At 42.4% G+C, this 10893-nt stretch overlaps 1 protein-coding gene across 1 annotated transcript in view; it reads right to left on the bottom strand.

The window, feature by feature from the left end:
* Nucleotides 1–826: 826 nt before the first annotated feature.
* Nucleotides 827–10893, bottom strand: part of gjd1b (gap junction protein delta 1b) — a 31060-nt gene continuing 20993 nt past the window's right edge. The window contains exon 2 of the mRNA XM_080888220.1: nt 827–2180. Within this exon, the coding sequence (XP_080744346.1) occupies nt 1331–2180 (850 nt within the window). The 3' untranslated portion in view covers nt 827–1330. The remainder of the gene's footprint in view (nt 2181–10893) is intronic.

The following is a 10893-nucleotide window of genomic DNA, read 5'->3' as shown; positions in this document are numbered from 1 at the left end:
TAACGTTTCAGCAATAATTAAATATCTCAAGGATGGCACCATCGCTTTCTCAAAAGAAGAAAAATCATTATTCATTGTGATGTGTTTTATGAAATCTGTTTAAAGTTGTAGTAAAGCGATCTCTTCTCAAGCTCTTTCGTTATCTTTCGCTCTTCTCTTTTTGTTTCATCTCTTAGCACACGAAAAAGCTGGAGGGAGTGGAGTTTGTGCTTTAGCAGAGACTGACGCTGTCTGGCCGATCATCCGTTTGTTCATTAGTTCCTCTCAGATGTTTACGCAGCAGGAGAGCAGCGAAGGTCACTGCTGTCGTTCGAAAAACCCCTCGGGTCTGTACAGGTCTGTACAGTGGAGCAGAGCAAGAGTAAGGGATAGGGCAGAGAGGGGGGGGGAGTGTTTATTGTACTCACTGTGTTTCTGTTAAAATCAACTTTTGCCAAGAGACTAAACATAAACATCGTCAGTCTTACTCTCTTGGTTTTGGCTTGTAACGGTGTTCCAGCAGAGGCATGACACGCTGTTGGGAGGCAGCGCTTTCTCTCTTGGCGTCGGTCTACCTCAAAATCTCAAGCAGGCAAAGAGAGGAAGCAAAAGAAAAACGTTCTGTCTTCCCCCCCCCTCCTTGGTTCATATGTTTTCCCAAAGCGTGACGTCTCCCTCCTGTTCTCCCTCACTCTCAAACTTGCCTTCATTCCCCAGAGTCTGTCACGGCTTTGACAGTTCTTCCGTTCCTCTTTTTAATAATGTTGCTGCTGCTCATCCTCCCTGTCCCATCCCCTATCCTGCCCCCCCCCCCCCCCCCCCCCCATTTTTTTTCACTGAGGCTGACACAGTCCAGAAGAAAAGCACCATGGGATGCATCAAACAACCATGTCGCCTTCGAATATCCCCAGAGAACACAAAACAGCCTCTCATCTGTTTTCCTCCCTCTTCCCCTCTTACTCTCATCTCTAGATCAGCCCCGTGAGGATTTAATTCTCCGCATAAGAAACGAGAAGCAGAGAAGGTCGTTAGTTAAAAAAGACAGAAGTATAAAATGGCAGTTGGACTATCTCCTTATGAGATCAGCATGTCTTTATTATGTATGTTTGCAAAACGAAATTTGTTGTCCTCTTTGATGCTCTCTAATTTTCTTCCTTCTCAAGCCTCTGCTGACTTTCAGCGCCGCAGAGCCTGAGGTTTGGTCTTTTTTTTACATTCTGTTTCATTCTGTCATAGAGGAGAGGTCATCTTGTTTGACCTCCACACCATCTTCATTAAATTAAAATCAGAATTCGTTCATTCTCTCTGTTGCACATTCATCCCGCTCCCCCTCTGTTGTCTGTCTTCATCGTCAGACGTAGGCCGATTCGCTGGACTGTGTGCGTCCCAGGTTGGGTGGCTGAGACAGATGCGCCATGTCCTTCTTCCTGATTTCACAGATAGACTTCCTGCGGGCCTGGACGCCCCTGATGGCGGCCTTGATCTTGCGCCAGCCGAGATGATTGAGCTCAGCCAGATTGAGCACAACGCAAATGCCGCTCACGGCAAACATGAAGACCAGGAAAACCGTTTTTTCTGTGGGCCGGGACACGTAGCACTCCACCTCCTTGAGACACGGGTAGCGGTCGCACTCGAAAATCCCAGGCACGCTGAAGCCATAAAGGAAGTACTGGCCCGCTAAGAAGCCAATCTCTAGGGCGTTTCTGAACACCACCTGGATGATGTAAAAGCGGGAGATCCCTTCTTGACGGCGAACCTTGGAGCTCTTCCCGTGCGTGAGGCCCCGTGGGGCATTGGGGATCTCCTTCACCTCCAGACAGTCAGGTTCTTCCTTCCCTCCTCCACTATCCCCTCCGTGCTGAACTAGAATTCCATTTATGTTGCGGAGCTTCCGAGCCCCATCCCTTCCGCCGTAGTCCCTCTCCATTATTGGATAGAGAAAAGAGTAGCGCCGGTCTCTCTGCTTGGCTGACTGATGGACAGAGTAGGTGATAAAGCAGAGGCTGGGTGTGCACACCAGTATGATCTGGAAGACCCAGTAGCGGATGTGGGAAATGGGGAAGGCTTTGTCATAGCAAGCTTGGTTGCAGCCCGGCTGTAAAGTATTACAGATGAACATGGTCTGCTCATCCTCGTACACCGTCTCTCCGACGATGGCCACAATCAGAATACGGAAGATGACAACGACAGTCAGCAAGATCCTAAAAGACAAACAACACAGAGATAAATGGGGTTAATACAATATTTTCTTTTGGAGAATGCACTGAATAACAATACTGTGCATTTCATCTCACCATCTCACCTGGGTGTTATTTTTGACTCTGAGCTTGGTTTTATCCCACATACTAAACATGTAACCAAAACTGGATTTTATCATCTAAAAAATATAGCCAGAGTCCGCCCTATTCTCTCTCGGGCCAACACGGAGATGCTGATGCATGCTTTTATTACCAGTCGCATTGATTACTGTAATGCCCTGCTCTCTGGTCTTCCTAAGAAGAATATTTCAACTTTACAACTTTTGCAAAACTCGGCAGCTCGTGTGCTGACGAAGACCAGAGGGCGGGCCCACATTACACCGGTTTTAGAATCGCTGCATTGGCTCCCCGTGTGTTTCAGGATCGACTTTAAAGTTCTTTTATTGGTTTTTAAATGTCTTAATGGTCTTGGGCCTTCTTATCTCTCAGATCTGCTTTTACCATACGAACCCTCGCGGACCCTGAGGCCCTCTGGTACTGGCCTTTTAATTGTCCCTAAAGTCAGGACACATACTCACGGAGAGGCAGCTTTTCAGTGGTATGGTCCTCGTCTGTGGAACAGCCTGCCGGAGGAGCTCAGGGCCGCAGAGAACGTACATGTTTTTAAGAACAGGCTCAAGACCCACCTTTTTAATTTAGCTTTTACTTAACGTTTATTTATTTTATGCTTATTTGTTCTATCCTGTTATTCTATTATTAATTTAGACTTTACCTAATATTTATTGATTTTATTCTTATTCATTTTTTAATCTTCTTACTCTATTTATATTTATATTGTATCCTGTTCTTATTTATTTTATCATTTTACCCTGTATATATCCTATTGTGTCATATCTCCAGTGTTTCCTCAGAGGGCGCTCTCTGCACCGGGGCTGTGATCGACCATGGCTGCTGGGTCTCTGGGGGTCCTCTCAGCCTGGCTGGGGGGCTCCTTGGCCTCCCTCCTGCTGTGTGCCCAGCCTGGAGGCTGCGGTCTGTGACCGGTTCCTGGTGCAGACGGCTCTCTGTTATAATGTTTCCTCACTTGGCTCATGCGAGCCCAGCCCAATTTTTACTCTTTAAGTGTGCGCGTGTGTGTATGTGTGTGGGGGGGGGGGAATATGTGTGTATTCACATCATTTATGTTAATGAGAGTGTGGGGAGTGAGTTGGAGGGTGGGGTGGGCTGCTTTTAACTATGTAAAGCACTTTGTGCTACATTTTTTTTGTATGAAAAGTGCTTTATAAATAAAGATTGATTGATTGATTGATTGATTGATTGATTGATTGATTGATTGATTGATTGATTGATTGATTGATTGATTGATTGATTGAGTTGTGTTCATCTACAAGAAAACGTCCCTATCAGAAAGGTGATAGAGGTGATGAGGGGATGAGATGTCCTCTCCCTAAAATACATCAGCATCTCTAGCTGGGTTATGGTAACCTCATTCCCTCCACCAGAAGTTATTTGTTTAATGAAATTATGTCCAGTCCTTTGAACAAAATGCTAGCAGGAAGTCAAAGTAACATTAGAGAGAAAACAGATGGCAGCTCACAGAGCTATTGTGACTGACTGGTACCATCATGTTTCTCTTTACTCGCATGTTAGGTGCATGGATACATTTTGCTGTACCATTTAACCCCGATATGAGCAAACTGATAAGAAGAATGTAGCTACATTTATTTTCTGGTCTTAACTAAGGGTTAGCTATCAGGGCTCTCTACTATAGAACCAGCTCCCAGTTTGGATTTGGACTTCCTTTATGATAAATCTTCCCATACTGCTTCTCTTGGTGATTGAACAATTCAATCAACTCTTTCCACTCCCTTGTGTTTATACACCAGTGTTATATTTCATCGTTAGTTATGGAAAAAACTCTTTCTCCCATAGCGTGTCTTTTGTCATATCTTCCTCCGCTTAACCTGAACCAGTCGTGGCAGATGGCTGCCCCTCCTCTGAGGTTTCTTCCCCTTAAAAGGGAGTTTTTCCTTCTCACTCTCACCAAGTGCTTTCTCATAGGAGTTGTATGATTATTGGGGTTACCTTCCAATATTGTAGGGCCTTTGCCTAAAAAGTATAAACTGCCTTAAGAGGACTGTTAGTGTGAATTGGTGATATATAAATATGACTGAATTGAACTGAAGGGTTCCGAACTGTCAATGGCTGACTCATTATTAGGAAAACAAAGCTATAAAGACCAAAGGGCAATAGAAATGACCTTATTAAGGCTACAAAGTTAAGCAAGGTGACTTGACGCTGAAATCAAAGCACGGGCTTTAAGGACGAAAGCCGAAAAGAAAAGGGAAAACCTGTATTAACGAGAGAGAGAGAGAGAGAGAGGCATTGTGTCACTGTTAAGTCACTGTTCCCCCGGATAAGAACCAGAGAAGAAGAGTGCTCCAAATGTCATTTATCAGCCAGAGTAAACACTCCAGAAGAAAAACATTTATGTGCAGAGCATTGCTAACGCTACTCGTCAGTCCTCATAAGTCAACCTGCTACCTGTATCTTACAAACAGAGTATGTGTGTTTTGTGAAGAGGGGAAGCAGCGATGACATATCCACATCTAAATTTAGTCTCTCTTTTCTTTGCATCTTTAGGCCCAGCTAGCATAGCAACCACAGTTTAGACTCACTTAAGTTGGAAATGTGATTAATCTTGGTAATATCCAAGCACCATCTCTGTGTTGTTGGCTTTCTTGTTAACAATACACCCTCTTTCCTTTTAGTTCCATAGCAACAGGTGAGAAGGAGGTGAGCTTTGTTTGCAGATTTGGTGCTATTCCTGTGTGTGGTGTGGTGAGACAGAGATTATTGCTCCTGAAATGGGTTCACATCAACTCAGCCTCGGTGTAGGTGTGCCTCGTTATTCGCGTCTATCCGGGCATTTGCTTGCATGTGATGACTTGGCATATCTGTACACTTTGTGAGTCTGTGTGCCTCCATTATGTTAGACACACATATTAGGTAAACTGGATTCTTATATTCCTCTCTACTTTCTTTCTTGCCAACATCTTTTTCTTTGTTCTGTTCTTACTTTAGGCATCCTTCATTTATTTTTCAGATCTTAGACCGAGCAAGCACTTTAGATAGCAAGCTTTTTGCACGCTCCATGAGCCGATGGCTGTCTGGCACTGTATTCTGCGACCATACTTGTCTAAAACAAGATTGTGCACTGCAGACAGGCTCAGCAATATTGTTAGTGTGTTGATCGATTGTTGCATTACTGTTCAATCCCTTAAATACGAGGTTTGAATTCTGTGTAAGATGTGCTCTCACCAATCACCAATGTTTAGATAAATGAAAGTGTCATAAATAAGAATCGCTGTCGTTGCTTCACATGAACCCAGAGGACACGCCATTCACTGGCTCATCAAAACCTGACCTCATTACATTTATCATGGACTTATGGGTTTTGTGCATGTGCGAGTCATTAGATTTTGACATATAAAAATAGCCATGGAGTTAGTGCTAACAGGCATTACAGTATGATGAATGAAGAGAAGCTCATTCTTGAAAAAGAGCTTCACAACAGACAGTTGGAGTGTTTTGGGTGTAATTTAGACAGCAGTAGTGAATGATACACTTCCCAATTTTACATGTTAGTGTTATTTTTGCAGTTGTGTTTGCATTCATTTAAATATGTTGGTAATATTGCATATATTACATAATGCAAGCCACTAAAAAGGGGGCAAGACTTGAGGCTCCTAGGTGCTGCTCCTTGATCAGAAGAATCCTTTTTTAAGCCTAAAACATTATGTATATATACTTTAACAGGTGTCTGACACAAGGAGCTATACCTGTTTGCTCTGTTTGGTCTCATCTCTGATACTGACAGTCACCAAACTGGATTTCTCCACTGTGTTGTGTTTGGAGCATTTTCATAGAATTGCCTGACAAATAATGGGGCTTCCTGTGTGGTAGCCCCATTACTTCATTTTGCAAGTAAAATTTTAGTATTTTTTTATTAGCCTGCACTAATTACCAGATTTGTGTCTGCTTCTGGCAGCCTTACACCTTAAGAATGCAGCTTACTAGTACTTGCTTAGCACTCAACTCTCTTGTCCGATTATTATCCCAGAATGCATCCAAAACCATCAGATGATGCGATGGTGGCTATATACATCTTTTAGACACAGCCAGTGTTACTATAATACATCACTATTTGTTCATTGCTGATCCATTTATCAAATCAGTTTCTGTTTAACAGTAAAATCTAACTTTTGTGAAACAAAACAGTTTCAGCATTTCATCAACTCAGTATGTAAAAGGTAAAGTACAAAGCTTTCTCAGATTTATCATATCAATTAGAGGATTTGTTTATCTGGACACTGTTGGGAGTGGACTGTGAATCCAGGGGGAGACCCATGGTGCTGCACCTGAGACCCTGCCAGATAATCATTAGATGGCATTTGGCTGTGTGAACGGTAATCTACCAATCGCACAGTGGCTTCGCCAGTCTTGCGTGGCGCAGATGTGGAGTTGAAGGGCAGAGTTAATCCTTTCCAGAGTCCAGCGGCATGCAGCTCACATGTAACTCCTATCAAAACGACAGGTCACCAGTGATGGCTTCCAAAATGAAAAATAAAAGACTCACTGCCAATCCTTTCACCTGTGATCAGCAGCAGGGAGAGAGGAATGTCGGAGCAAGGGGGAAAGGAATAGATGCAAAAAAAAACCCAAAAATAATAAGCGATTCCATTAAGGAGCTTAGTAAGCAGGGAATTCACAATACAATGGTGGAGAGTGTATAGCAGTAATTGTGCGCACACAAACACACATATACTGTAGCAGAGGAACGTCCAAACGGGGACGGGAAACTGTTGAGTGAGCGCTAACAGAAGACATCAGCTTTCTGTTGAAGATGAATGAGTTCCAGACAGGGATAAAAGATTATAAAGTCACCAAAAACGCAGTGGCTCAGACATCTTCAACTTAAATTAAAAGAGGTATGTGCCAGTAGTGTGACGGCGTGCGAGAGATAGAGAGGGGTTAGTAAAGAAAACCAGCAATGGAGGAAAATCTCATCGTAGAGAATGAATTATATAATAGCTTCCACACGCAAACCCAGTTCTGTAATCTGTGGCTGGGCCAAGGGAGGATTCTTCCATTAGGGGTCTTTTTGTTAATGCCATCGAATAGCTTTAGATTATCATACCGCACAGAGCAAACCCCACCTGTTTTTTTCCCTCTCCTTTTCAGAGCATTATTCTTTCTTTTCTTGGTTTTATTCACTCTTCATGCAGCTTTGGGCCCCCATTTATCTCCCTTGCACCACAACAGCAGTCGTCGGCCCCCATGAGGAATAATCCGGAATAATCTTAAAATTGTGTCTGTAGTTTTCTATGTAAAGCCTTGATTCACAAGTGATTCCCACAAAAAAAAATAAAAATGAAATTCCACAGAGTAAATTTCCTTCTTATCTTATGTGGAGAAATGTGCAGATTCACATTAACATGCACAATTAAAATGAAGCAAAGATTTTTACAAAAAAGTTGAAATCAGCTTCATTTACATGATTTTTGTGTTGCTTTATCACTGAGTGTCTAGCCAGTGAGCATATTTATACACCGGGTAATTTATAAATATGCTTGAACGATATTACAGACACGTTTCTCAGCACACTCACACCCTCGGTTCCCAGCAGACAGTGTTTGTTGTTCCTTTTGACTAATTTATTGGTGATTATGCAAAAACATTACACCAACTCCAAAACGCCTCCTCTCCTCCAGCAACTGCGAGTCCCTGACCCGCCATCTTTTTTTTGTCTTTCTCATTATCTGACAATAGAGCTCTAGCAATAAAGGGGTGGTTGTATGTTTTGAAAGCTCTCATTACGGGCATGCAGTTAATTGTAAAAAAAAATTGATGTAATGTACAATAGCATGAAAAAAATTATAGCTCTGGCATGTGACTGGAGAAATCTTGTTCCATCTGTTTCTCCATATGTATGCAGACATACATGGACACAAACACACGCAATGCTGCTGCTGCTGCTGCCCTGGTAATCAACACTATTCAACTTTCAGAGAAATTAAAGTGCAATTCACAGTGCAGCCTCCGTGGTATTAGAAATGAAATCTTTAATCTATCTTTAATGTCAGTCTTTTCCAATTAAACTTTCCTCAAAAATGATAGAAATCGAGGTGATGTGGGAGTTGTTTCTCATTATGCGCTGGAGCTGAGTTTCAGATAATAATGAGGCATAGCAGATGAACAAATGTAGATCTCTGTGTTATGATGTTTGTGGAAAGGCATTTTTGAGTGTGCTGTGTTAGACAGGGAGAAAGGTTGAGATGTTAATATGGTGGAAAAACATCACAAAATTCATTAACTGTGGATGAATGCGATCATGAGAGAGCTGAGGCTCTCTTAAGCTCATATTGAGGCGGATATTGAGGAAGAGGAGGGGAAGGACAGAAAATAAGTGGCTCGAGGGATCAATAAGGAACACAGGATTGTAGATTGGAAGATGTGGCAGTGGAGATAAAAAAAAAAGAAGAAGAAGAAGAAGAAGAGGGATGAGGGATGAGGGATGAGGAAGCGCAGCAGTGGTTCCTTTACCCATAAACCCAGCAAACACACACACACACCCCTATCTTCCCTCTCTCCCTTCAATCTCCCCTCTACTCAACTTCCCTCTGCTAGTTACCACGGCAACAGGCAAGGGGCAGAAAATGAAGGGAGATGAAGAGAAAGAAGAGTGCAGACTAGAAGCTAAGTCAACTAAAGAACAGCGTGTTTCAGCCGAGCAGGGGGGTACATTTGTCGCACCAGTCAGAGCGGAGCTTCGGTGCCTCAAAGGGCTCGATGCAAGTTCACTTTATGCAAAAAGCCCAAAGAAGAGTTCACTGAAAGAGTAAATTATGCCAGCAAGGCACAGCAAATTATCCAATGTTGAGGTTGTTTAGAAGTAATTCAGATTTTCAAATCCAGAATATACTGGCCCTGCTTTTAAGTGTTTGTGTGTGGGGGTGGGAAAGGGGGGCTCGGGCTCCACAGTTATTGCATTTTAAGGTGAGAAGATAAAGGAAGTTTTAGAGATAAGATACAGTAACTATTTTAAAATATGGATACATAGTCTCGACTTTTAATGCTACAGTTTCAGTTTATGAAATCCCCAGTAATATTAAGTCAAAGAGAAAGCTCTGAGCTCTGTCTCTGCAGGCTGAGGAGTCCATCAGCTGCTTCGGGTTGTGATGTAAGGCTCATTGATACGGCTAACCTGCTAATCTTTTTCAGACTTTCACCTTTGGTCTCCTTCGATACCTGTTGGGTGCTTAGCTCGGCTTTTGTTTGCACGTCACACCACTACCTCCACTGTCAACCCCGCATCGCTGCTGCCACTCAGTTTCTATTAGTTACATCCCCAACCCGCTTGTTTCTTTTTGTTATCCATTAGTTTTTGTCCCTCACAAACTGACCAGGCAGTTCCATCTTGTGTCATCTGTTTCACCTCAGATCTGTCCCTCACTGACCCTGATAATCGATCTGAATTGCTTTTTGACTTCAAATGGAAAGCAGTGGAACAAGGTTATCTTCTTGCTGTGCCTCCACTATAAATAAAATTTCCTGACATGAGCGGTTCTAGAGGAGCTGGATGGTTGCATTCATTGGAACTGTCTTTCAAAATGCCTTTCAAGTGTCACATTTGATAGAGAGCAACTGAAAATGACCTCATCCATTATCACAATGGAAAAACTAACTAGAGACGGGAAATAAAAAGATGACTCTGTTTGGTTCTGCTATATGCTGGCTAGATTGCATAACTGTCATAAAATAATATACATTGACAGCTAGCTGTTAGCATGCTAAAAGAAGACAATGCTGAAGCTGCATCATGACTGCTTTAGTACATATTTCAGGATGTCAGTGGGACAGTTTGAGCTCTTGTTGGCAGAGCTGGGTCCACATCTGAGGAGTCAGAGGAATCATTTCAGAGACCTGTTTGCCCCAGAGCAGAGTCTTATCTCAGTGTCTGAGGTAAAATCGTATTATTTTGCTTTTTGTGTTTTCAGTTCCGACACATATTTTGAGCTAAGAGTGCACTTGTTGCAAAATGCAGTGGCTTGATTTGCCATATCGGATCAGAAATGGGCTTGGTTCAAAAAATAAATGCCGCAAATTCAAATTTAGGTGCTTGGTGTGAACACTAGCATCAGGAATAGGTGCAATACTTCCAGGATGTTACACGTCCAGTGTGTAAAGGCCTTGAGGGTTGAGTTTTTAATAAACTTAGGCATTAAGGTCTGCCATAGAGGTGGAAAAAGGACAAGTTTAACAATCAGGGAGCCCTCCATACACTGCTGTTTTGGGGTTTTGTAGTGTAGTCAGTGAACATCCTGCTGATTTCCTGTTCCACACACCAGCTATAGTTTATACAACCACATATATTTTTAAAAGCTAATAAAAAAGCTGTGTTGTTGTCTGACAATAACCAGTGATTCTGGTTTGCATTTCAGTCAATGTTTTGCCTTTTCTACATGAACTGTTTACCTAGAGATTAGTCATTTTAATATTGCTGTATTTTGAATTACATTTTTTTACTAAAGACTCATAATCCTAAAATTAATCTCTATACTGATTTCATAGTTGGGCAGACAGTGATTCATCTTTTCTGAAGCATTAAAATATTGGTGTCTGGGACACTGAGAGCCTGAGGGCTGTGGTGTAC

The sequence above is a fragment of the Rhamphochromis sp. 'chilingali' genome, assembly GCF_963969265.1.
Source record: "Rhamphochromis sp. 'chilingali' genome assembly, chromosome: 8".
Classification (NCBI taxonomy): domain Eukaryota; kingdom Metazoa; phylum Chordata; class Actinopteri; order Cichliformes; family Cichlidae; genus Rhamphochromis; species Rhamphochromis sp. 'chilingali'.
This window is presented reverse-complemented; position numbering and strand designations above follow the sequence as displayed.